This window comes from Sturnira hondurensis, unplaced genomic scaffold (genome assembly GCF_014824575.4).
Source record: "Sturnira hondurensis isolate 20B ecotype Veracruz unplaced genomic scaffold, ASM1482457v3 Scaffold0015596, whole genome shotgun sequence".
In the NCBI taxonomy this organism is placed as follows: Eukaryota; Metazoa; Chordata; class Mammalia; order Chiroptera; family Phyllostomidae; genus Sturnira; species Sturnira hondurensis.
The window spans coordinates 8,157-36,111 of record NW_028088227.1 but is presented as its reverse complement, the minus strand read 5'-3'; the positions used below and the strand labels follow the sequence as shown (position 1 = coordinate 36,111).

The 27,955-nt window shown below is 42.3% G+C and overlaps 1 protein-coding gene across 5 annotated transcripts; it reads right to left on the bottom strand.

Moving 5' to 3' along the window:
- Positions 1 to 1,592: 1,592 nt before the first annotated feature.
- Positions 1,593 to 26,491, bottom strand: STAMBP (STAM binding protein). Of its 5 annotated transcripts, none has more exons than XM_037064846.1 (10): positions 26,406 to 26,491; positions 24,352 to 24,569; positions 14,630 to 14,705; positions 14,261 to 14,356; positions 12,756 to 13,122; positions 10,694 to 10,818; positions 9,672 to 9,809; positions 4,235 to 4,347; positions 3,573 to 3,672; positions 1,593 to 2,081 (listed from the first exon to the last, which is right to left on the bottom strand). In XM_037064846.1, the coding sequence occupies exons 2-10, from the start codon at positions 24,552 to 24,554 to the stop codon at positions 2,025 to 2,027; spliced, it is 1,275 nt and encodes a 424-aa protein (XP_036920741.1). In that variant the 5' UTR covers positions 24,555 to 24,569; positions 26,406 to 26,491; the 3' UTR covers positions 1,593 to 2,024. The 5 variants fall into 5 exon arrangements, with proteins under 5 accessions (XP_036920741.1, XP_036920740.1, XP_036920743.1 ...); XM_037064845.1 differs by having other exon boundaries at positions 25,900 to 26,449; XM_037064848.1 differs by having other exon boundaries at positions 26,335 to 26,448.
- Between the last annotated feature and the right edge of the window lie 1,464 nt (positions 26,492 to 27,955).

The following is a 27,955-nucleotide window of genomic DNA, read 5'->3' as shown; positions in this document are numbered from 1 at the left end:
GAGGCAAGAACTTTATGTGACTATATGTACCCATTTCTGAATAAAGGCTAAATTTAGGTTTTGGACAATGGAAAGCTACTGCAGGTTTTTGAGCAAAAGAGGAGAGATGAGAATGGCCATAGTGTGGGAAGCTTCTCCTGAAGGTACTGGGCAGAACAGACTAGAGTCAAGAAACACTGAAGACAAAGGAACTAGTAAAAGCCTACTGCAATAGTCCGGGTGAAAGGCGGCACTGAGAATGGACAGAAGGCAGAAGGGACGAACTTCACGGGCGCCACAGGACCAGGCAATGGCAGGACTGTTAGAGCAAGGTGGAAGAGGCCAGGCTGCCTTGGGGCCACAGTAAGGAAAGGGGGATAGTGATAGGTGAATTGATGCCACTTGGCCCCACACTCCTACCTGCACTAAAATTGTTTCAGGAAGAATTTCCAATGTCTTGGGGGTGAAGAACCCAGAGAAGAACAAGAATATAGAGACTCGGCTTTTAGGGGAAAAATTCAATGACTACTAACATAAGTGATAAAGACTGAACATATTTAGGACACAAAATTTCAAAATGAAGCAAAACTTCATACATTTTTCCCACAGAATTTTGATGTAAAAAGAAACCTCTGCTTTCCTATCCAAGCCTTTTACTCCTGCACCCTATCTGAGGGGGTCAAAAACAGTCACATTAGTTCTAGGCCACCTTAAAACACAAAGCTCAGCTCATAGAAAAAAACACAGGATCAATCTGCCTTTCTACTTAAATGTTGCCCCGTCAGAAAAGAACAGCTAACACACATTGGTAGGGTGAGGTGGCATGGGAATATAGTAATTTATGTGGAGCGTAACCTGGCGCTCCAAATAAAGGCTCTATTATCTTCATCCGAAAACTTTTAGGGCACAAGAAGGAAGTGAATGGATGACCCACTTGAGACAGCCCCAAAATGAACAGGTGACTTCACAGCCCTGGATGATGGCAATAGGTAGACAAAAAACACGGGACAATTAAAAGTGAATTGGGGCACACCTTCACGGCAGCTCATCTCAAATTCCATATTGCCAAATAACGAGACCTTGCAGTCAGTCTTTTTCAAACAGGTGTCTCTAGAGCACACGTACACAAATAAGTTAACTGTTATTTTATTGTAGAGGAAAAAGTATCCTGAAATATTTGTTAAATAACAAGAATCCCTGACAAAATAATTCTTCAGCGTTTTCAAGCCTCACCATCTGGTCAGACATAGTGAGCTGTCCCTGGCCCTTGTAATAAACTTCATTAATATTACCATAAACCACAGGAAAACCCAGAGATTTTCTGAATGGCTTCCAAATTTCTGCATAGATGCCCTTAATTAGTCCAGAGGTAAACAATAAACAAGTTGGCAGAGAAATTAGGAGAGCTGAAAGAAAAAAATGTTAGCAATTGGTGAATCTAGAACAAAGAACATAGGAGTGTTCATTATACCATTTTTTCCTTTTTTTATCCTCATCTGAGGATATGTTTTTTTATTGATTTTAGAGAGAGGAAGGGAGGAGGAGAGGGAGTAAGAGAAGTGGGGTTGTGGGGGGAGAGGGAGGGAGAGAGAAAGGGGGAGCGGGAGGGGGAGGGGGGAGAGAGAGACAGGGAGAGACAGACATTGACTGGTTGCCACTGATGTGCCCCAACTGGGGATGGAACCCCAACCTAGGTGTGTGCCCTGACCAGGGATCAAACCCACAACCTTTTGGTGTATGGGATGATGCTCCAACCAACTGAGCCACCCGGCCAGGACTTTATACCATCCTTTCAACTTAATTTTTTAGTTAGAGGCAGACTGAAAAGTTGCTTTAGCATGACTGTGCTATTTTCCAGACTTGCTAAAAAATATATTCAATTATTTCTTTTCAAGCCAGAAATAGAGAATCAGTTCTCCCCCAGGTGATACTCATTTTCTATTCTGTCTAATTAATCTTCCAAAGCTTTCTGGAAAGTTTAAATTAAGGGGATACAGTACACCGATGTGGTTTTATAGTTCTTGACAGGGGCTTGAGTTAAACTCTCAGCGAAGGTCTGTGATGGTCACTGCTCTGTCCACAACAGTCACGTGGCTGCAGCTCTGTAACAGGGAAAAACAGAGAAAGGGGAAGTCCTGGGAAATTCTGAAGTCATGCTTTAAAGTTCTGTACTTAAAATGCTTATTGTGGCTAATGACCCAGTGTGGAAGCCAGGCTGCCACTTCCCCAGCAATATGGTAAGGGGCCTGGAATCACTACTTCCGCCAGTCCCCACCTGTACCCTGAATCAATGTGGACCCGCACAGCCTCATTTATTTTTCAAATGTGTCTACACTCTAGAGTCATTCAAAAGGTATACATCTATCTGAGAGAACTGAACTCACTGCAGCTTTTGGGTCACTATCTCAACCAGATAATAAAGCTCGCCAACTTGCACATGGGGAATGCTTCTTTGGCATGTAAGGGGGGTTTTTACAACTGCAAACCTGGGCACTTGGGGGGGGGGTAGTGTGGCCTCTGTTTCAGCATCAAGGCACCCAGACATTTATTACATTTCAAGGAAGACTAGCCCATTTTTTCTAGTCTAATGCTTTTCTCTAAGCGTTTTTAGCCTAATATATTTTTTCCTGTTTATTGAATTCATTGGGGTGACACTGGTTAACAAATCACACAGATTTCAGGTGCGCCATTCCACAGACTAACCTATTTTTTGAGCAGATCTGTCAGAAAGTTCTCCTTCTCAGCTGAAAACTGTCATTCCGTGAGATCTGAGTTTTAGTTCTGCCTAGAGATGCACCCCATACCTTACTATACAACAGTTCTCCCAATGTCAAAGTCAGTTCTCAGATCATCTCTGGAGCTCCTCTTCTGCACAACCCCAGTTCCTTTTATGTGACAAGGTTCTGAGTCTCTTTTCCATAAGGGTCACTTTTTAGTGAACCCAAAGGAAATCACAGTCCATGGGCAGCATGGAGTGGAGCAAGACCACATCAGATTCAAGGGGCATACCGAAACACCCTGGTCTTATCAGCAACTGAGACCTTCTATTCACAGAACACAACTTAGGGGGGAAACTTCCTAAGAAGTCCATAAGAATCTCTATTATCTACATAAAATTCCAGAGTCAAATATACTTTACTTATCTTAAGTGGCTTTTTAACTGATTTCAAATCTCTTTTTGAAATATAGGGTTAGCAACTGATGTTGATGAAGGAAAAAAAAACCTAAGCATTAATAAATAAGCCAGCTTACGGCACTAGGTACTTTCTGCATATTATTTCATTTAATCCTCTTGAAAACCCTGTAAAGTAGGTATTATTATTATCATCACCCCCATTTACAGGTCAGAAAGCTGAGGCCCAGGAAGGCTGAGTAGCCTGAGCAAAGGCACACGCTCCCTAAGTGGCAGAGCCGACTCCAACCTGCTCCTGTGCCACACTTGCCCCCCTGCACGTCCTCATCGGGACGATCTGAAAAGACAGGTGGGTAAGGCTGATCCTCTGTATGGGTCAGAAAGTGCAATGCGCCTCCTCAGCTCTGACTGTCCTCCCTGCTTGAGGCACAGCCCCGGTTTCTTCTACACAGATACCTACACAGAAAAGTGGTGGATCCTTGCTGTGTGGATGAAATCCTTTCTGGCGACAGGAAGAAATCTCCTCTAGTCCATGATCAGTTAGTTTAAAGAATCCAGTTCTGGAAAAAAGAAAAGGCCCAGAATCAAGCAAATCTACCCCCCAATCCCTAACACACACACACACACAGCACAGCACAGTACAGCAGAGCTAATTTGGGGGCAGCTTCAAAGTGTGCAGGCTCATAGGTCTCTTGTCTGGTGAATGAATGAGAGTTAGAAAATGATTCATCACTGCCACCACACTAGTTTTGCTGGGGGAATTCACAGTGAATAACAGGATTTAGAATGAAAAAGAAGTTAACATTGAGAAATTTGTTTAATTTCCAAATTTCTTATCTCACATCCATCTCTTAAAATTCCTACTGCTTCAAGTCAAACACTTCAAATTTCTTATGTCCTTTTCTTAGAAAAGCACCTAAGTTGTTGCTTGGATATCTTTTCAAACAAGCATAACAGGTTTATAAGGTGAAGTGGCTTAAAAGGAAGCCTTTCAGAACAGCCAGCCAATACTACAATCCATTTTATAGAGAACACGGTCTTGAGAATACGGACCTTTTCCTCTGAGGTTTTCCCCCAATTGTCTCCTTGTAATGCCCCCTGAATGGTGTCCTAGGTACTTACTCCTGGAACTTGGGGGAGCAAACAATGGCTATGGACTCCGGCAACATCATCTGGTAGGAGCAGTGCGTGTGCAGGTCAACGCTGGAGAGGAAGGCGGTTTGTGTGGGATGAGTCTGAGAAGAGAAAGAGCAGTCAGACCCCCTCAGTGAGGCTACCCAGCTAACCCAGCCCACGAAGGAAGGAAGGGTCAGATAGCTCTCAACAGCTGGCCACAATCTGGTTGTCAAGTACGAAGTCATTTGTAGCCATGAGGGGTGTGCATGAAGTTCGTCACAGGTAATGAACTTCCTTTCCAGCAGTGTAAACAAGGATTGTTTAACATGAGTGTGTGAAGAGACTCTTATCTCCAATTGTTTGACTCCACATACGCTCCCTCTCCGCAGTGAGAGTCATTCATGCTGGAATAGATGGTACAGCTGCCCAATAATACTTGAACACGGGAGAAGTCAAAGACTTAATAAGCCAGTTAGATGAATGACTCTTCTTCCCGAAGAAAGTGTCATGAGGTCAAGCATGAGTCTGGGGCTCTAAAGGCAAAGACGGCAACAGCAGTCCAGTGGTTAAAGCACATCATCCAAGGACATAAGAGGCAGCGGGTGACCAGGATTTTAGTGGGTAGTTAAATCACACAAGGGACCGGGTCTTGTTTGGGAAAAGGACCAAGATACTGAAATTTGAGGGTAATCAGTTACAGCACCATCTATATGTATATTCAGTTTATCTCATTTGCTTTCAATTATTTAATGTTTCATTAAGCACATTTTTTATATACAATTGAACAAATACATAATGGTGTATGTTCATCTTAGAGGGGGTGTGATTTTAGATAACAAGAATGGAAAAAGAAAGACCCAGTACGACTCAAAAAGACCACCAACTTTAACGGAAAGAAAAGCACAGAAAATAAATAAGTGTATTTGCCCACCATTTTCAAACTTGCTGTGCAAAAACTGAAGCTCCCGAGAAGCTCATTAAAGGCAAAGGCTCCTGCGCTCCACCCCTGGAAATATCCATCCTGAGAGGGAACTTCTCTTTTTCTATTTTTTAAATTGCAGATTTCACTTATTTATTTGCTTCTAGGGAGAGACATGTCAATGTTTAAGAGACACATCATCGACTGGCTGCCTCTTGCACAGTCCCAGCTGGGGACCTGGCCCCCAACCCAGGCATGTGCCTTGACTGGGGATCAAACCAGCAACCTTTTGGTTTGCAGGCCAGCAAAAAATCCACTAAGTTATACCAGGAGCTTTTCTTTCTTAAAAAGCTCATTAAATGGTTCTTTATGTGCCACCTTGTCTGAGAAGCACCAGCCCATAGAACATTGTGTCCAGCGCACTGTGGAAGAGGTCTGCAGGGCAGAAACTGTTAGCCGAATACAAAGAGCTCCTTATGGGGAAGGTAAGAATTTTGGTGAGCACAAGGGAAGAACAGTTTCTATCTGATAATAATATGATCCCTAGACTGCTGAGGACAGATGGCCAGTACAACACACTTTATTCCACGGTTAGAACAGATACTGTAGCTGGGAAGAAATGAGGCCTCTATAAGCTGATCTAGGCCTCGGATCTGAAGTTGGGATAGCTAGAAAGACAATATAGAGACACACAGCAGGGGCTCAATAAATAATTGTTAAACTAAATAAAAAACCTTGCCTTGAGCCTCTGCTTCTCTCTAACTGTTATGCCTTCTCTCCCTCTCCTTCCCTTTACAATTTTCTTGAAAAAATAGGTATGTCCACTGTATCCACCATGCTGGGGACAGAGGAAGGCATTTTTATGGAGAGAAAACAATCTACCAAAGGAACAGAAATGAGCAGGGGGAGTGGATGCTGAGGTCTACCTGGGCACCTGGATAGGAGCAGAGTGGCCACAGAAGAACGTGGCTAGCAAAGTTGGGCTGAGACCAGGTGAAGGAGCACCTTGAACACTGGGGTGGGGCCACAGGACAGCTGGCGATCACACATGACCATTTGACAAGGCATTTGACTAGAGGACCTGGTTTGTGGCTGGCAAGGTGAAGAAGGAAGAACTGATCTTTTGCATTTTCCTCTTGCCAACTTTAAGATTGGAGCACACTTATGAGCTGCTTTTGTTTATTTTTAATCCCAAGTTAGGAAGGAATGGAAAAGAAATATCATGGGGGAAAAAAGCTGACATGCTATCAATTAGACTCTAAATTTGTTCCTACCTGGGCCCTCACTGATATTAGAAATCCTTTTATTCATTTGTGGGTAAGTTCGTTCTGAAGTCTCCACCTCCCTACCTCCTCCAGGTCCTAACCCCGATCTCCCTCCCACTGGGCAGTGGATATGGACGCCAGCCTTCCTGAAATCAAGACAACCTAAAACGAGCTTCCTCAATGTCTCTAAATATAACCTCGAAAATCTCCCTGTATATTTATTTCACTCTGCCTTCAACTCTGTCTCAGAGTAATGAGAGTTTTCTTTCCCGTATGTGAATGTCCTTTCTTACTTTTGATTTGATACTTTCCTACTTGCATATGACCTGTTTCTCCTGCCCTTTATAATCTCCTCCACTGGTTCACTGGTGTTAAACACATATGCAGACAATTACACCTGAGAATGGAGAGAAACCTTAAAAACACCGAGCAAAAGAAGCCAGACACAAAAGAATACATATTACACAATTCTATTGGTATAATGTCTAAACCCAGACGAAAGTAAACCTCCTGTTTAGGAATACATGTTTAGGTGGTAAACCTATAAAAAACAGAAAGGATTTCCAAAGAAGTCAGGATGGGGAGGAAGTGCGACTGGGCAGGAGCTGAGGGAGGTTGGGGGAGGTGCCTCTGGCAACGTTCTGTTTCTTGAACAGTGTTCTATTTCTTATAGTTTGTGTACATAGATGTTTGCTAAATGATTCATAATTTAGTTTATGTACTTTCATAAACTAAATATAGTTGTATTTCAAATGTAAAGGTTTAAAAGAAACCAAAATCAGAACAAAACACATGTTCAAGCTTTTCATACTAAACCATAAATCAAATGAATCTTCTCTCAACCTGACTACTCCTCCAGCTACCTACCATGCCATCTCTTTCCTTTAGAAATGAACTCTTCAAAAAATTACTGTGTATTTCACTATCACCACAACCTTGATTCCCATCACTTCTTAAACCCTTATAATCTACTCCCACCACTGCCTACAACTCACTAAAGCAAAGTCATTAGTGACTTTCCCAAATCCAAAAGAATCATCCAGGTCTTCGCTATTCTGGAACTCTCTGCAGAATGTGACATAGTTTACATCCTGAAGTTTCTTCTTAAAAAGTTCCTCCTCCTTTAACTTCTGTGCCTTAACACTACCCTTGCCTGCTCCTTGTCTCTTTGCTTCACTACTGCCGACTCCCCATGTCCCCCCAGGTAGCCGCTCCCCTAGGCTGCCAGTGAATCTCTCCTTGCTCTCCACTCTCCTCTAGTTTCAAGATTTCCAACGTCAGCTCTATGCAGAGGTCCCCAGGTCTCTTTACTGCCTTACTTTGCTCCCAAGTTCCAGCCACATTCCCAACTGTCTGATAACTACCTCCATGTACTTAATGTCGCATCGGTACCATCATCATGCTCACAAGTGAGCACTATTTACCCCACTTCCAATGTCAGTCCTCCTCCTGGAGCCCTGTTCCCGCTTACGAGATGATCACTGCCACTGCTGTGAGTCAGACCCCAAGTCCCCACGTCATCACTGACTTCTACTCACCATCCTCTCTTACTCACCCCCACATCCTCTGCAATCCTACATTCATCTCCTCCTACCCACACACAGTGACATCACCCTACCTGTCATTATTAGATTTTATCACCACACTAATTTCTTACATGATTTCCTTGCCTTGCCTTATCTTAAAATTGCCTTTGTTTTACATTTCCTGAAGTATGGCTTTGATAAGATATTGCTCTACTCCAAATGTCAGATCGCTATGTCATATACCTACAATTAATATAATATTGTATGTCAACTATGCTAATAAAAGAAAGAAATCATCACAAATACAGAAAAAGAAAAAAAAACAAACTTTAGGAGTTCCCCATACTAAAAAGGACAACTATTCTGCCTGTCTACCCAATGTATACATCACACCAAAGCTTGTCTACTACCATCTCCTTGGAGGCCCCCACGCCAGCACACTGGACACTCAAGGCTCCAGGAACACAGTGCACCTCTCCCAGGGCCTATCCCTCCACGTGGAGCTCTCCCTTGGCTCACCTGGTCAGCATTCTAGTAAATCGTACCAAGTGTGGTCCTTTTTGCCTCCGAATTCCACAGGGCTCTTTGCTCTTCTTGAGGAATTGGCACATTCTGCCACATTTGAGGAGTTATAACTCGTTTATGTGTCTAATCTCCTTTTTGAGACTAAGATCATATCTTACTCAAATATGTATCCATCGGCAGATAAGGAATACATTTTCTCTCCAATATGGATACACAATGAAAGGCAAATATTCATGGAATTAAACTGAATAAAGGACAGAGGTACATGGGACCACCTCACAGGCCAGTGTTTCCCAAATTCTAACATGAAAATGTGAGTAATCTCCCCAAATCCAGAAATGAGCTGACTTGGTTGTATATAACCCTAGCATGCAACGTAAAAAGCAGCTTAGTATGGCCCTGGCTGGTGTAGCTCAGTAGATCGAGCATGGGCCTGTGAACCAGAGCATCGTGGTTCGATTCCCAGTCAGGGCACATGCCTGGGTTGAAGGCCAGTTCCCAGCAGAGGACACACAAGAGTCAACCATACATTGATATTTCTCTCCCTCTCTCCTTCCCTTCCCCTCTAAAGATAAATAAATAAAATCTTTTTAAAAAGTAGCTTAGTCTGTGAGAGTGAGGAATTGAAAAGGAACAGAAAGAAAAATTAAGAAACAGTCTTTAGGGATAGAATTATATTGTACCTGAATATGACCAAAAGACTACATAACGTATGCAGACACTTGAAAATCCCCTATATTGGTGGCCCTTCTGGTTTACATAAAGGTATATGCTGCTTTAACAAAAAACCAAATGCAAGCATCTGAATTAACTCCCTTGGCTCATTTAAAGTACTTTGTTTTATATACTTGTAGGAACACAGAGTATGTATGTAGTAGGTGTAGTCCGTGTCCACTTATAGTCAAAGCCAGCATCCCATCACCATTCACACTCATGAGGGAACTGGGGCTTTAGGAAAACAAGTTCATTGTTAACCAAAACTTTTTTTTAATTAAAAAATTTAAAAGCCCTAAGTAGTTTCCAGAAATCAGTACTGGAGTACAAGCAGTCATGCATGCTAGGGAAGTCAAGTCTGCACCCAAGAGAGGGAAACGCAATCATCTAAATAATTTGGAAACAATTCATTTTGCTCAAAGAAAAAAAAGCAAGCAGTATGTTTACAACATCGTGAGAGAAGAGACTAACCCCGAGAGCTCGGAATTGCTTACATGAATCCAGCCCAGTGTGATGAGGCCCTGCTGATCCTGGATAAGGAAAAGCTCTTCTTCGTTCTCCGTGTTGCAATAATCAGACCCAGCACTTTGCTTGGGGATGAGAACGTGGGTGATGGTAAATTCATTCCTCATCTGTCAAAGGACAAAACAGTTCATCACAATTCCCTGGCACTCATGCAACTCCACTCTGCCACAGCAGTAGAGTCGAAACATCTATATAAATAAAAACCCTTCCCACCCCAGTCTACATCTCGCTCCGAGCCCTGAACCTTGTGGTTCACAACCTTGGTACTGATGTGCATCCCCCTGGGGGTGCTCTGCAAACTTACAGATGCCCACAGCCCTGGGGCAACTTCCTGCTGCAGTGAAATGGGCCTACTCGTGGTTCTTGGGAAGCTCCACAAACAGTGCCATTTCTCTTCCCCTGCTCAGGTTTAGTTTCCCTTTTCCCGTTCCTCTAAGTTCTTCTCATCCTTTAAGGCTCAGTGTAAGTCTATTCCACGTTATTCATTTATTCACTCAGCAGGTAGTAATAGGCTCTGTAAGTGCCTCCATTTAACAATCTTTCTTTCCAAAAAAGTTCTTAGTGCTCATATTGTACACGCTATTCAGAATGCTATTTGTCTTTTGGTGTATATCCCCCACCTTTCCAAAGTGCTGGGGTACTTTCTGTGGACACATGCTACATGCTTTATATATTTCAGATCCCTAAGTCCAACCCTAGAGCAGGTGCTTGAAAACAATGATATATAGGTAATGACTGGATCTTCCCACCAAGCATGGAAGTAGGTATTTCTTACTACTAGCATTAAAATAATCAGTTCAATTCAAGGGACTCTGAAAATTAACCAAGTACAGAGTTACCAAATTCAAAGCGACATCTGTATTATGCTGTCCACGGTCCCTCCAGCAGAGGGGTCAGTGCAAAGAGTAACTGATCCTATTTGTCTTCTCGAGAGTAAGAGGAGGTCAAGGGGGACGAAACAATTTCAGCTCAGGAAAGCATTTATTTTTACCAGTTTTCCACAGAGGATGCCACAAGTCTCGACTCCCCGTTCGGTGTTGGCACTGGCTAGTTGGAGAAACTGCGGGCACAGCCTCCCAGGCACCACCACGTGGCGCAGTCCGTCTATTGTAGGAGCTGTAATGGAAAAAGGGGAAAAGTCTGAGACCACGGGCAGAGCCTCCCCACGCCAACTCAGAGTTGGCAACCCTGGGAGAGCAATGCCAAATCACCGCTACCCTCCGCCTTGCCCCCTCTCCCCAACCAACTTCAGGCAGCCGGTGGGAAGCTCATCCTAAATGGCAGGGGAAAGGGCTGTGAAAAAGTCTCTTCTCCAATCTCTGGCCACAGCTGTTGGGAGTACATTATTTGAAGAAAGGAAGAGGCTTCAATCATTCAAGCTAAGACAAAAGTAAACTACTACTGAGGAGAAGTTTCTGAGCTATTCAGGAATTCTCTGTCACCATCTAATACAAAGGATAAAAAAAATCCATTCAATTAAACTTTTACTTCTATTTTAAATCTCTTTGATCTAAGATAAGAATATCAAAGAGTATGCCTTTCAAAGAAATACACCAGGATACATTCTAGATAATGGAAATAATTTGGGTAATTACTTAATTCTGAATTTATTAATGTAAAGAAAGTTAAAATGGTAAAAGAAAACAACAAAAATTGTGGTCCTCAGAAAAGGCATGCACAAACAAAGCGATTTATAAGCATGACTGACAATACCAAGAATGGACTCAGGCCCTGAACACCAGGGAGAAACCTATGAGAGAGCCTGCAGGCTAAAATCAGGAGGTATCTCTCATAGTCAAATTAAAAAGACAAAAGTAAAAAAGAATATTTTGCTTCTGCACATTCAACAGCAAGATCTGAACTGCTGGAGAGGTAACAATGGCAGATCAAGAGCCAAGCAATCACATGGTAATCTGATGACGTATCTGAGGATTCTGAATTAAGGCTTGGCACAGTGCTTCCCTTTCAACTCAATGATCACTTACCAAGTAGACACTGTGCTCAGCCCACAGGGAACACAAAACAGAGTAACACTCAAGCCCTAACCCTATAAGAAGTTAAAATCTAGTCATTGACAAATGACTACACTATCAGGCAATGACCTCAACTGCATTACAGATAATAAGACCTCTAACGGTTTTAAGAATAGAATCAATCCGGCTGAAGGGAAGGGAATCTGGAAAAACTTTAAGACAATCAAGAAGACAGAGGAGAAAGGAGATTTTAGGTTTAGGGCAAATGTTAACAAACCTCTTCGGATACGATAGTCCAGGAAATGTTCTGGGAATGTGAGAGCTCAATTTGACCAAAGCATAGAATGTGTATGAAGGAACAGTAGTGAGAGACAGTCTGCCAAGTATGTGGGGGAAAAACCCTAAAGGCCAGGCTTCACGGTCTAGCACACCTTGCCCACTCTTACATTGTCCTTTTAAGTGGATCTTCTGCAAAGCACACTTGTTCAAATGACTACTTGAAAGCATCTTCCTACCCAAAAAGATCTGTTTTAATAATTAAGGCATACTCTTTATTTTGCAGCTATTATTTTCTCAGATGGTCAATCACTGGTAAGAGGAGGAAGACTGTCAACAGTTTCTATGGTTAGACTGAATTATCAGACTGTATACAATATTTACCTGACTAAGCTCCTTCAGGATCAGGAACATTCTCGGGGCAAGCCCCATTCAGTAGTCTACCTGCCCTACCAAATCAGCTGTTACATTACAAAGTGGAATCATAAACTTCAAACGTCTCTCACAAAAGGCCAATAGGGCCTCTAGTTCACTGAACATTTCAAATCTCTGTATAGCCCTTTACAAGATGAAGGTGGGACTTTCAAGGATAGTATTAATTCTTCAGTAAACTGACCTGGGCCCAGGTTAATTATATGGCTTAGGCAAAGGCCACTCTCATAATACAGCCAGTGTGACAGGACGCAATATGGCAATACAGCCTAGTGAGTGGGATCATGGAGGTCATCTTAAGCTGAATCCACCAGAATGACACACTGTTTAGCTATAGCTAAGATGGAAGAGGACATGAGCAAAAAGACTCACTACTTTCTGAGTTGCTCAGTGATCCAGGTTTCAAGGACCTATCCACCGCAGGTGGCTTGGCAGGCCTTACGGTTGTGTTACAGTCTGAGGGCTGTGTGGACGCAACAGGTGCCGTGGGGGACACATCCAGGGAGGGCTTCTCCAAGTCAGGCACCAGTGGGCCGCCTGGGCCAGGGTCCACTTTCCCAAACTCCTGCACAATTTTCAGCCGCTCTTTTTCTAGCTCCTGGTTCCGGATCATCTCCTCGAAGGCACGGAACTGTTCCTGCTCCAGCTGTTGCTGCTTCTGTTGCGCTACCCTCTGTCTTTCCTTTTCCATCTCCTGCTGGATGGCCATGTTCCGGGCATATTCTTCCGCTTCCTTCTTCTACAAAGAAAGACTAGGAGTTAGGCTGACACTACATTCAGTGACTTCACACCTCAGGAGGACAAGGCTATGCAAGCAGCGGGATTTCCCAAAATGCACCTCTGCTCTGGCCTGATTTCCCAACACAGGACTGATGCGTCCCTTGGGCCCCCTACCCTTCCACACACGGAAGAGTCACCACTGCTGTCTAACTAGCCACCATGTACCTATTCTGCAAGGGCAGTTACAGTCCTAATCCTCTTAGTGCTCTTCCCAATGACTCTAATATACTTTCTTCTTTACAAAATCTCAATGCAACTTATTATTTGCACCTCATAATTAGAATCACAGACAGTTTTATCCTCTGTTTCATGTCTACATTCTCCATCCCAAGTAGGGGTGTAAGACAGAACCAAATCCAAACTTATACCTGCTATGTTAGGGGTCTCACTGAATTTTTAACCCAAAATGAAGTCGCTGTAATTTTCTGGTGATCATTCAATATACAGTGGCATTTTTAATGAACAAGAAGTATTAGGTAGTAATCTCCTTCATTAAGGTTTTCACTCGGTGTCTTAGAAATACATGCCTCATAGCTGTTCAGCTCTCTGCTGATGCTCACCAGCAGAGTCCGGAACAGGGCTGAGCAGAATGCTGCAAAACGACTCGAGTGCCCGCCCGCAGGGCGCACTCCGTAGGCCACAGGCCACAGGCCACTGACGGCGCCCTGGAGTGCCTCCACGGGCTTGAACTGACTCTTCCTAACAAGAATTATGTGACAATGCCTTGAAAAATAATCATGTCAAACATGTATAGCCTGTTTCGGGTATAACAAAATGTGAATCAAATCTGCCAAATTCTCTGATCTAAAAACCTATGCTTCGGTAAAAATTTTCACTGTTTTTAGATTCTCGCTCCAGATGTAGCAGACAAGCAATACATTTTCTGTTCCTCAAGCCACCCTTTTGGGCAAGCAGGCTAAATCTGTGTTAGAACACTCAGTCTAAACATTTGTGCTCTACTTTTTTGAGTTCTGGCCTTTGCCAAAAAAAGTAAAGTATCACATTAAAATCACAGGATCTGCTGAAATATTATATTATAATCCCAGAGCGGCCTAAGAAAACAAACTAATTTCCCTATTTTGTTGTTATATACTCACTTTTGCTTCATTATGATCTCTATATTCTTTGGTATATCGTTTTAACAGCTCTGCCTTCAGTTCTTCTGCTTTGGGAAATGCAATCTCCTTTAATTTCTGAGACATACACAAAAATACTGAGAATTAGAAAAATGCTGAGAATTAGAAAAATTCCCAGCTAATTAAGTAGAGAAGTCAAATTGGCAATAGCAATAATGTTTCTAAAAACAATTTAAAATACCCCCTGCTACTTCATACTGATCTGGTGAACTGGCCTCACCTCCCACGGCGGGATCTGGTGCTCCGAAGCAGACACTCTTACTTCTACTTTGAAGTCAGTGTGTGCCACTCTGAGCTTTTAGAGGGGCACCAGTGAGAGTGAAGACCCACCTTTACTGTGTCTTTCTTTTCAGGAATGACAGCTGATTTGTAATCTCGATGTTTTGGTAGTTTCTCGATGAAGAGCCTAAGGAAACAGATCAGAATGATCATGATACAAAGAAAATGTGCATGTCCAAAATATTCCGAAGCAATGCAACTCCCTCATCCTGCAGCCCCTGTAAGACGGGGATCCAGATGAGCCAGGCAGGGGTAACAGGCTCACCCAGACAGGCTGTGTTACCCGACCCCCATTCTCCAGCCCTCTAAAGAGCAACAGAGTGTTTCTCTCTTCTCTCAAATCGGGCCTGCAGTAGCAAGTATCCTACAACAAAAAATATGGGGGGGGGGACCCTATCCTGTACCTGAAAATATAGTTCCAAAGACATTCTTTTCTTGTGACAGCAACAGGTCTACAAAGGAAAGGGTCTCTGTCACAAATAATTCTTTGGGGAACAGTGTGGCAGCCAATGGTGGGAAGCTAAAGGAAACCCACATTCTATTTCTACTCACAGCCCTGTGTGACCTTTCACTTTAGAACTTAACTTTTTTCCTTTTGCAATTCATGTTCCTTCAAAGAATACTCCTTGCATCATGCTAATCATGGAGAAGCTTCAACAGTACCTGTGTGTAACACATTCATGTTACATGTATAATACACACTATGGTCTCTGATGAAAAGTACTTAGAGAAATACAAGTGCTAGGTTTTCTCTTTCAGTTCTTGTCCTTGGCTGTAAAGCTCGGTGGAAAAGTAAATTGACTCAATTCACAGACTTCCAACATCTAGAATGTTTACTTGGGGCAGTGAAAAAAAAAGGAATTTCAGTGACAGCTTCAGAGTTTGCTCTTTTAACTACTACACCACACTACCTCCATATGGTTTCCAGAATGTCCACAGCTGTTGGAGGGGTTCTGAATAGACTAGTCTTTTAATAGAATTAAACTGTAAAAAAATACAAGCCAAGACCCAAAACAAACAAAATGAAGGTGGCTTGTTCACAGCCCCAAGATAGTTGGGATTAACTGAGCCTTTTCCCTGATCTACCCAGGGGTGGGAGAAAAACAGAGAAGGAAACCTTGGTAAGAAGAAAAGAAGAAGACTCCCCCGACCCCCAATAAAACAAACCCTCTACAGATGAGTCTGCCTCCTTCGGATCTATATTTGACATACAAACATTCCCTTTCAATCCGAGACCCCTCAGGCCAGGATAAATTATACAATCAAAAGGATTCTAGCCCTACTGGTGTAGCTCAGTGGATTGAGCACGGGCCTGCGAACCAGACGATCGCTGTTCGATTCCCAGTCAGGGCACATGCCTGGGTTGCAGGCCAGTTCCCAGCAGGGGATGCACGAGAAGCAACCATACATTGATGTTTCTCTTCCTCTCTCCTTCCCTTCCCCTCTAAAGATAAATAAATAAATATTTTTTTAAAAAAAAAGGATTCTAAAAATCTTCCCTTTGGTTTATGAAAAAGATATAAAATGGTTAGTTTCCTTGAAGTCTAAAACAAGTACAAATTTATTTGTTCAGTCATAAAGTTCTAACTGGATATTAAGATAAATAAGACACAGTTCTTGTGTTCAAGAGACTTACAATTCAGGAAGTCTCTCACTCTTGCCCCAAAGACAAAGGCTCACGTCCCCACCTTCACTAGGCTGAAAGCGCTCAGTGCTATAGCCTGAGTCAGCCAGCAAAGGACCAGGTCATAGGAGCACGCACTTTACATCTGCTTATGGCTCAACCTGAAGAAAGAGACTGTAAAGGTCCCGAGGCCAGAGACTTCTGTGTCATGCTTCTTTGCATATTCCTACAAAGCCAATGCAGTGCCTTGTATTTATTGCGTTCAATAAATATCTGATGAACAGGATGGACTTAAAACCTGTGGGTGAGCTGAGTGAGAAAACCAAAACCAAAGTGTAAATAAATAAGTGTGTGCTATTTGGTAGAAAAGGGGGAAATTATATATCTGTATATTTATTTATCCTGCTTATAAGTATATATAGAAACATAGGAAGTATATACAGCAGGGGAAATAGGGTGGATGAGACAAGGGTGGGAATAAAACTTTTTGCCATGAACCTTTTTATATTATTTAGACTTTGAACCAGGTAGCAGAATCTAGTTTATACGTAAGGATAAAGCTTTCAGACCTCTACATGAATACCTTCCCTTGTTTCAACTGTTGTCCACTTCCTGAATGGGGAAATACGGGCTGAAAGGCGAAAGGTAAAAACCAGATGGGGCCACATAACCCCTTTCCCATACTGGAGGGTTCGGAGCTCAGTGGTTAGGAGGACAGGCTCTGGAGCCACCTTGCCTGGGCTCAAACCCTGGCTTGGCCAGGCCATTTACTGTGACCTCAGGCAAATTACTGAATCTCACCATCCCTGTTGCTTTATATACATAAATTATATAAATGGAGACAAAACAGTACCAAGGATTGCAGTGATGCTTAAAGAGATAAACAAAGTTCTGAGCACAGTGTCTAATATATAGCTAACATCTATGTGCTTCTATAATTGTTTTTGCTAGTAAGTAAACAAATTAAAAATGTACGCAAAAGAGACAAAGACACTAACACCAGGGCTAGAAACGTTCCAGACATAGATTGGCTGTGGTCCAGACGTATACTGTTCTCTGGGGTTAGATCTGGTTGCAGCCTAGACAGAGGATAAGTATGAAAACAAAGAAAGATATGCTACCAAAAATACAGGCCAAACTCCCTAATAGAACAATGGGGAAAAGAGATAAAGAGAGAAGGAAATACAAAAGGTGAATAAGTATATGAAATGGTATTCAGCTTTACTTATCATGAAGGAAACTGAAATTAAGACGAGGTATCATTTTCATCTCTTGGATTGGCACACGCTTAAAGGCTGATTACAACCAGTGTAGGCAAGGGTGTGGGGAAATGAGTGTCCTTATACACTCTTAGCAGTACTATAATTTGATAATACCTTTTTCTTAGGGAACTGAGGGGGTGGAAGATAACTATTAAAAATTTAAAATGTGGCCCTGGCTGGTGTAGCTCAGTGGATTGAGCGCGGGCCTGCGAACCAGATTATCGCAGTTCAATTCCCAGTCAGGGCACATGCCTGGGTTGCAGGCCAGTTCCCAGCAGGGGACACATGAGAGGCAACCCTACATTGACATTTTTCTCCCTCTCTCTCCTTCCCTTCCCCTCTAAAGATACATAAAATCTTTAAAATTTTAACTGTGCATATTCTTTAAACTCACAATTCCACTTCTAGAAATTTACCCTATACAACAGTACAAAAGTGTGTGTATGTATGTGTGTGTGTGTGTGTGTGTGTGTATGACTATTCAACATAGCATTCATTGTTCACAAAAGCAGGCAAAACTGAAAACCTAAATGTTCATCAACAGGGGATCACTTAATAAATTATGGTGTACTCAAATATGATAAACAATGTAATCATCAATCCACTTGTTCAACAAATAGTTACTGAGCGTCTACTCTGGGGTCAGGCAATACTGTAAAGGGAATTTGGCAGTGAACAACATAGTCATAAATTCCTCCCCAAAGAGTGTACATTGTGATGGGGGAACAGACAATAAACAAAACAAAAAGTATGCAAATAATGAGCACAAGGAAAAGTCATTACAGAGAAGGGAAATAGGAAGTGAAGGGGGTGGGACTGAGACTTTAGACAGGGCAGCTAAGGCTATCACCGGCGAGGTGGCATTGAAGTATGAATGGGAAGAGAGGGAGTTAGGAAGAGATCTGGGATAAGACTGCTCCAGGCAGAAAAAGTAGCCCTGAGACAGTGAGGTGAATCAATATGTCCTGATATGGAAAGACAGACAGGCTGTTAAGAAAGCAAGTTGTGGAGCAAAATATATTATATGATTTCATTCATGCTTTAAGAAAAAAGGATAAACATGTGAGTCCACGTGTTTGCATGGCATAAACATTTCCCTACAGTGTATATGTACAAGAAACACAATAGTGTTACCCCTGGAAGATGACACTTTTTACTGTAATATTTCCCTTGCTGTATGTTTTGGAAAAAAATAGTTTTAGCCGATGTACAAATATTAATTCTGTATAAAAATAATTCAGAAAATCAGGCAGAAATTATATAACATGAGAGTATTAAGGACTCTCACTTCACTTCTTCCGATCTCAAAGGGTTAATCAGCCAAGTGAGCACAATCACAGATGAAGAACTCTTTAGTCTGTAAGCCCCAATGCCGGTTGTAAGCATTTTCAGTGCTGGTGACAGACCATTTTCAGGAAGCAGGTTTGAGTTTTAGGAGGCTCACAGTGCAGACGGGAACTGCTTAAGCCTTCTGTAACTACCTTCTATGTAGCCTAGTCAATGACCATAAAAAGCTGTGAAAGAATGCACTGCCTGGATTACTGGCTGTGCTCATCATGAAACTATGTACTGCTTTAACATGCAGAAAATCCTTCTTCTACACCAGGGTCTGCAAAAGGCAAAGCATTCCTACAGCAGGGAAAATCTCTGAGCGGGGAATGTGCTTGAGATCATTCAGATGCCTGAACTGCTCCAGGGAAAAGAACAAACATGCCTTTCAAACTCCGGAATTGAAGGGTCCACAAAAGGTCTAGAACGATGACTCCCAATCGTGGGGGATGCAGAGGAGTGGTGACGTTGATGCCCGCCCTCCTCCTTCCTCAGTTGTAATAATTGCCAAAGTGAGCCATTGTTACTGACAGAAATAGACCAAGTAAAATGTCGAAGAAAAACAGAATGAGAATCCTGAGCTAGAACTTTTTTCTTAGTCTCAGGGCTTGCTGGTTCACAGAATCAGAATTAGGGTCTTAAAGATATCTGCAAGAAAAATGAAGGTAGCTGTATTTATAGATCCAGGTCAAATCAATCCAACAAAATCCCAAATTAAACCCCAAATTTAACAAATTTAAGTAAATAAGCTGCTACATCCCACCTCTTTCTCATTCAACTCTCCTCCAAGCCTAGTTCATTATATCAAATGGGAACCATATACAGGAACAGCCTGCCCATCATCTGGCTGTTAACACTAACATTCATGTCACTCAAAGTAACACCAAGTCACAGAGAAGTATAAATTCCTTAAGAACCTGTGTACTCTTAATCCAACCCCCTCTTGCCTATTTAGGAGTTTACTGCTACAGTTAAATACTCTCTTTTCTGTAACAGCAGCCTCTCCTTCTCCACAGGATCATTTTCACCAGCAAAAAATATGCTCTAGAATCTCCCATCTTAAAATACACATCACATTTTCAGGTACTCCTTGTCTCCCTTCAGTTACTTCCTCATTTTTCCACTTTGCTTCTGATCCAACTTCTACAGTGCATTGTCTATGTCAGGTCTTGGCAAACCACACAAGTGGGTCAAATCCAGCTCACCATCTGTTTTTGTAAAGAAAGTGTCATTGGATCACAGACATACTCTCTCATTCACATGTTGTCTATGGCTGCTTTCACACTATAAAGCAGAGGTCATGACAGAGATCAAACCACCTGCAAAGCCAAAAATATTTACTACGTGGCCCTTTACCAAAAAAGTGGGCTGGGAGTATAGTCACTGTCTCCACTTTTTTACTGTCCATTCACCTTTTGACCCACTCTAATCTAGTGTGTTTTTAATCCTTCTAGTGAAATCACTTACCAAAATCACCAATGACATCATGTTACCAAACCCAAATCCTCACCCATCTGACCCATCTGACCCAGCTGGCTCCTCTCTGCAAACACTGACCTCTACTGGCTCTCATGGCACCACCCTCTCCAGGACTTGCTCCGGCCTCTTGAACTTGCCTCAAAGTCTCCTTTCCCCATCCTCCCTTCACTAACCAAACTCAGGCTTCTATCTCAGGCTCCTTTTCTCATTCTACAGTCTCATTATCAATGAATCTTGATCCTTTTATGTGCCATGGATCCTTCTGGCATATGATGAAGTCTATAGATTCCCCCTCGTAATAACTTTTTAAGGTATAACATAAGATACAAAGAATTACAAAAGAAGCCAATTCTATTGAAATACGGTTCTAAAAATATAAAATATTGTGATATGAACTTCTTCATTGATGTGCTCTTTATTAATGCATATATCAATGCATTTACTAATGCATTAAAAACAGGACCTAGTCATGGGTTTAGTAACTCTGCACTATAATTATGAGGTAGTGATAAGTATAAATGCTACCTTGAGATATCAGTAAAAATTGTAATGTAAAATGAAACTACCTTGATTTCTATTGGTGACAAAATTACAAATACAGGCATACCTCATTTTATTGTGCTTTGCGGATGTTTTCATCAACATTAAGGCAAGACCCTCTACCAGCAAAAAGATTACAGCTCACTGAAGGCTCAGATGATGGTTAGCACTTTTAGCAATGAAGTATTTTTAAATAAAGGTATGTATTATACATTGTGTTTTATTTAGATATAGGCTATTGCATACTTAATAGACCACAGTATAGTGCAAACATAACTATATGCTATAGTTATGTTAATATGTTAATACGTACTAGGAATATGTAATTATATGTTAAGATGTACTAGGAAACCAAAAAGTTCGTGTGACTCACTTTACTGCACAACTGGCTTTAGTGCAGGGTCTGGAACTGAACCCACAATATCTCTGAGGCATGCCTATATTATTAATACTGCTGTCATCTGAGGCCTATACTCAAAATTGAAGGAAATGGTAAATTTCAGTTGAAGGTTAGCAAAAGTAAGAAAAGTTTCCCCCAATCAAGCATGGACTCCAAATTCCATCTATGAGTTGCCGTGGAGTTCCTGGACCCCCGGTTAAGAACCTCTGTGTGAGAAGGTCTCAGTGGTTCTCAGGGCTCCAGAACCACTGTACGCTGAGGACTCCTGCATCTGTATTTCCAACTCAGACTCCTCTGAGTTCAGGCTGCCTGGGCATCCAACCTCCTACTGGACATCTCTACTTGGATAATTCATAGGCATCCCAAACTTAACAACTTAACATGTCAAAAAAAAAATTCGACCCTAACCCAGACTTGAATTCTTGAAACTTCCCCTTTCAATACCACTCTCTCCACCTCAGTAAACAGACCAACACATCCCACATGACTCAAGGAAGAACACTGAGGCCGATCTTGACATAATCTTTCCTGAAGTATAACTAAGTCCCATGGACTCCACCTCCAGAATACCAAATCCACCCGTGTCTTTCCAGGTCATCACTGTCCTTCAAGACACCAGCCTTCCTCCTGAACAGTTTTGTTCCCTAACTAATCTCCCTGCCTATTCTTAACATTCTCTCCACTATTCACCACACAGCAGCCAAAATTTACATGTTTATAATAAAATGAGATTTAAAGTCACAACCTCACTAGACTTTTTAGTGACTGAAAAGTCACTAAAACTTTTCAGAGGCTTTCTATTGCTCTCCAGATAAAATGCAAACTCATTACCACGGCCTGTACAGTTCTGCAAGATTCAGCCCTTCTTGCTGCTCCGATCTCATCTGGAGTCATCCTTTTCCCTCACTTGCTACTCTCCAAACACAATGGCCAACTCTACTGTATCCTTCAAGTCTCAGTTTAAATCTCATCTTCTCAGACAGACCTTACCCTGACTACTCTACTTATTCAGATATCGGTTACTCCCTGTCACAGCGCTCTCTATGTAGCTTTCATAGCATTTTTTTTCATTTTGTTGACTACATAGTTATTTGCTTACCTATTTGCTGTCTTCTCTCATATCCAAAAAGGTACACCAATAAAGGTAGGGGCTATTTTATGTACTATGTATGCAGGCCCTAGCACATTGCCAAGTATATGGTAAGTATGCACAATACATATTTGTTGAATGACCATACATATTATGGTCTTTGACCTCAAAGCACTTCCTATGTGGGGCAGCAGGACCTGGCCTGGAAGGCCCTTCAGAAAATATGTGGTAGAGTCATTTCACGATTCTACTGAAGTCTCCCAAAGGAATTATGCCCTTGGGTTTCATTCTGAGAGAACTATCTATAAGAGTACTGAAAATATACAAGAATACTATTTCTACCAGCAGCAGAGTATATGAAGACAAGGCTAGTACCCAAAGAAACTTCTCAAGGAAATAAATGTTGTGCCCACTGTGCCTAGGAATGAAACTTACAACAGTAAAGAGGGGCCAAAATGTAATTACAATTCTATGAAACTTTATCAACATGGAGGCCACACGACGAGGCATGATGGCGTGGATGGAATTCAAGATCTTTGAGAAAACAGGCACTACTTTTAGACTTAAATAAAAAGGACAACAGCAGTCCCTTTTCGCCATTCTAAAATCACAGTATGAATCCTAGGCTGTCCCCTCTTAACCCCCACTTTTCTTTAGAGCACTGGTTATCAACTGAGGCAATTTTGCCCCTCAAAGAACATTAGGTAATGTCTGGAGACATTTTTGGTTGTCACAGCTGCAGGGGAAGAGGTGCTGGGGGCACCCAGTGGGTAAAGACCAGGGCTACGGATAAACACCCTACAATGACCAGGACAGTCTCCACAACAAAGAGTTGCTCAGCCCAGGATGTAAATGATGCCAATGCTGACATACCCTGCTTTAGAGTGGCATGTGATCAAAAATTTATTGGGACATTATTGATAAGCATATATCATCTCTGGGAGAACATACAGGAAACTAACATAAGTGAATGTCTGCGAAGAGGAGTGGCAGGAGATGTAGTTTTTGAATATTTATGTTTTTAAATATTTATACCCTTTTGTGCCTTCTGAATCCTGCACCATGTGTATGTGTTACCTGTTCAAAAACAATAATAAAAAATAATTTAAAAATAGTCTGTGGCTCAAGATTATGATCTCAAAAAGCAGAACATTATCAAAAGGAAAACAAAAAGGACAGAATCTGTGTTGGGTTTTGTCACTCCAAAAATGGAACAAAGTACACTGCTGAACGCTGGGCTTGTCTCTTCACTTATAGAATGGGAGGATGATGTGCACTACTAAATGCACACAGAACTGTGAAGATAAAATGAAATAATGCAGGTGAAATGTCTACAAACTATTAAAAGCCATACAAATACACTATAATTATTATTTTTTTAAAAGGTTCTGGTATTACCAAAGACGACTAGGAATTATAAATGAGACCCTGTAACATTATTCCCAAATTACATTATTCCTGCCTAAATTACACATCATTTTGTTATTACTGGGGCTTTAGGAGCTGTTCCCTGTTAATTGTACAGAAATCTTTTATTTATGCTGCTAACCCTAAGATGCGAAGCAAGCAAAGGGAGCCAGCCACACAAACTGTAGATGGTCAATACTTGCATAATAAAAGTTAAGAAAAAAGTTTAAAAACTTTTTTCCTGAACCACTCAATTTACTACTAAATAAGTAGAGGTGAGAAATTTTGGTTGTGCAAAGCTTTATCATTAATCCTATGATTAATAGAGAGAAGAGAGGAAAAACATTCATCAATATAAAACATGTATAGTTTAACCACCAACTCTCTTGCCTAATAGCTGGCATAGGCCAAAGAGCTAGGTCTCTGACTCATGAAATTACTGAGTCATGAAAACAGCTCTTTCAGTACTCATGCCTTTGAATATGAAGGACAGCCGATATGTAGGAGCTGCCAGCAAAAATGATTAATGCTAATGATGTAAAGTTCTCTAGCTTTAGCAATTCTTAACAAACAAATGAGCACAAAAGCAGAGTGAGTGAGGCATCAGTCACCGGAAAAAAAAAGTAACTGGAGGTGTCTTACGTGATATACTTGTTATAGAGAATGAAGGCATGCTCAATGTTGCCTTCCTCAGAGTAAATGGATGCCATTCGAATAATTTCAACTCCAGAGCGGAAGTACCGTCGGGGTGGGATGTCTTCATTTATCTCCACTGCGCTACCCATCTGGGAGAGAGCCCTCACCCTGTCTTCGGGAGGAAGGCTCACATCTCCATGATCAGACATCAGGGCCAAGAAGTTCTGAGGCAGGAAACAGAAAGAAGACAGCATCAACATCATGGCCCACATTATCCCAGCACAACCCAGCACACTGTGAGGAAAATACCACATGCTGTGGCTCATATCAGATAATGTCTCTTTCCTACAAGAAGGCTGAGACCCTTGCAGAAGCCCCTATCACTATGATGAAGATTGGCAGACTCAAAACTCCACAGTCCCTATGCCATAATTAGACGGTATAAGGAATAACTATACTGGGCCACAGCAGTTTAGTTCTACCATTCATGCTAATTTTTCCATTATTAGGTGGCCCTGCTATCAGCACTATATAAAAAAAGGGACAGCATCTTACAGTTCTGGCGTTGTTTCCCTTCCCAGCTACCATTCTACCCACCCCAGTACCTAGCAGAGTATACTCAATGAACTTTCACGGTGACTGTTAATGCACTTCGAGTATGATTATTTTCACTTAGCCTGAGTAACTGACATTTTCCTATGGTGTTAGATAGGGGAGGTTGTTAGGGAAACTGGTCTGGGAATGAATGCTCATAATCCTAACTTGCTCACTAAACCATTATTCCAGTCAATCTACATCTTTCATTTACCAGTGTAAGGGATTTAGAACTTGAAAACAATTCACTCAAATATATCTTCACAGACTAAGGACTCTTTGAATAACAAAAGGGCACAAAGGTAACCTGGCAGCAGAAAAACCTGGGCACTTTCCCTCCCTGAGTTTCAAACTGCAGTAATTCTACGATCTTTGCTGACGTTGTTGTTAGAATCAGATTCCAGCTTCCAATCACGTATCACTCTACATCATTTCCAAAAAGAACTGGGTATTTGATATATATTGAATAACAGCACATTCTAACCAGCATGCTCTGAACATATTAAACTATAGTAGAATTCATTTCGGAATTCAAGGCCCCCTGTCACCTGGCCCTATGTTGTCTTTTTAATTTTAAACGTTACTCCCCCCCAAGGGAGATCATTTGCTTCAGTCAGGATTCTGATCTGCCGAGAAATCCTCACATTTCAGTTTCACTTGTTCATCCACTGTTGTTTCCCACTCCAGCCCCTCCCTCAGAGAGTTCTCTCCCGGCCAGTTCTCTGTGTCTCCAGGTCACATTGCCTCCACTCCTTTAGAAAGCGTCCTTTCTAAAACACCCTCACTAATAGTACAAAAGCTGTGGGTGCTGCCAGGGATGCAAGGCATTCCATCTCCAACAAAGCCCTTTTAAGACCTCAGAAAGCCTAAGCAAATCTAAAATCTCCCCAACTTGCCTAATTAGTATATTCCGTCCAGGGCCCATTTAAAGCTAACCGAAGCAGGCGATGCTTGTTGTACCTCAGTACCTCTCGAGAGAGGATGTTTTGGGTCGCGACTGCAACCCTCTCCTGAGGGCGGCAAGCGGTGCCCCGTACTCCAGGGCCAAGCAACTCTCCAGGAAAGAAATCAGCATCCGTAAACAAGGGGAAGGGGTCGTAAAGGGCTGAGGGGGAAAGACGAAGAGGAGAAACGCAGCAGCAGGAATGACCAGAGGGGGCGTATGCAGTGGACAGGAGCCTTCTGACAACCACCTAGGGCCCCTCTTTGAAGGCACTCAAGCCCAAGTTGCCAACTGGGGCAAAAATCATCCAAGGTCTTCGGGTTTTGGGAGTGCGATAGGCGGGGGAGCGCTGGGCCAGGCTGGGGGCGGGCCCGGGAGCCGGCAGGGCCTTCGCGCGCGGCGGGCTGGGCAGGGGACCCTGGGGAAGCGAAGGCTCTAAGCCCCACACTCACGGCGGCTGCTCCCCTTGACTCCGACCACGCTCAGAGAACAGGGCCCACCACATATCGGGACCCTTCCCCACCTGTCCCTGCGGACGACACTCGGAGCTTCCGTAAACGTCACATCCGGTGCCGCCCTGTCCACTCCCGCTGGCCTGTATAAATTATATTCCAAAAAATTTAGGACTCGGGAGCCAAGGAGCCGATGGGCGGGGCTACTGAAAATCCGACCAATGAGGAGAGAGCTTGAGGGGGGCCATTTTGGTAAAGGAAATCAACTGCGAAGAAGGAGATCCTAGTAGTTCAAGGAACTAATGACCAAGGTTACTTTTGTTATTGGAATTATTTTGATTTCGGAAGGAAAGTCTTGTCAGCTAGGCTGTCTGTCCCACTCGCTCAAATCCAGCATTTAAGGAGGCATCGCTGATCCAGAGTAGCTGGCTAAACTAACCAGGGTTTCTACATCAGGGAAAGGAAAATTGAAATTTTCAGTTTGTGTTATTTCTTTACAAAATTGATGGCTTGAGGTATTAAGCCATCAGTTGGTGGCTTATATTGACAATAGCTTTTATGGACTTATATTGACTTGTATTTTTATTGACATATTGACAATAGCTTTTATTGACTAGAAAAGAACGTGTTACTAATTTTTAATGTGAGCACCAATACCATTTATTGAGAATGAGTGTTTAATTTCTAAAGGTCACTGTACAAATCCATGGGGACACAAAAATGTGTATGACCCAGTTTTTTGCCCACCCCCCACCCCCTGCGCCCAGCACCGGACGGCTATTATGCCAATTCAAGCAGAATGGCACATTCTGTGTGTGGATGTGTGTATGTGTAAATACATGCACAGTCTCTTTCGAAAAGGTCTTGCAAGTCACTGCAGTCAGTCTCAGGAGACCTTATATATACCACTACTTTGAAACTTTATGCCTTGGTTTAAAATTTTAACTTTCTTGACAACATTTGATTCGCTTCCAGTTAACCCACCTCCAATTTTGGGAGCCTTCTTGTGAAAGGACAAAGTCAGCGCCATTTGCTATTGTGGCACCATTTGCTGAGCAGGACTGTGACCTTGTTAAACATGACTACCATCTCACTCTTCTGAGCTTGTGTCCTCAGGACTGGAAATTACTGGAAGCAAGAACAGAACTAAGCAATCCCTACAGTCCCTGCAGAAGAAAACATTGGAACAAACTGCAGCCCCTGTTACAATGTCCTAACAGCCCAGGGGCCACACAACAGCAACCTCCTACCCTTTTTTAATCCAATTATAAACCAATAAAAGATCAAAGCCCCCACCCCTCAGTGCTGGTGCATATCTGCACACCTAGCCCTTTCCCTCTCTTGGGAAAGTAAAATAAAAACTTGGTTTTCTGCAATTTCTTCTTTTTGTAAATTCTTTCACAGCCTGTGTCACCACCCTAACACCCTGCAAGCTTGTTAGTGTTGTTAGTGATTACATGACCTATCTTTCAAAGTCTAGCTTAAAGCTCCTGCACAGGTGTTACCTCTTCTACCAGGCCAGCGTCCAGATCTTTATTTTTTCCTAATCCCTTCTGTGTAAATTTCTCTTGGATTTCCCTGAAGTGATTCTGTGTGGTCATTGGCTTTTCAGTCTTGTGGT

What these genes read in the sequence shown, in the direction of transcription:
- STAMBP (XM_037064846.1), bottom strand. Translation starts at nt 24,554, where the DNA reads ATGTCTGATCATGGAGATGTGAGCCTTCCTCCCGAAGACAGGGTGAGG. An exon ending in CTCTATAACAAGTATATCAC is followed by an intron (nt 14,706 to 24,351) that starts GTAAGACACCTC and finishes CTGTTTCCTTAG; the next exon opens with GCTCTTCATCGAGAAACTAC. An exon ending in ACTGAGCAACTCAGAAAGTA is followed by an intron (nt 10,819 to 12,755) that starts GTGAGTCTTTTT and finishes TTTCCATTACAG; the next exon opens with CTCCTACAATAGACGGACTG.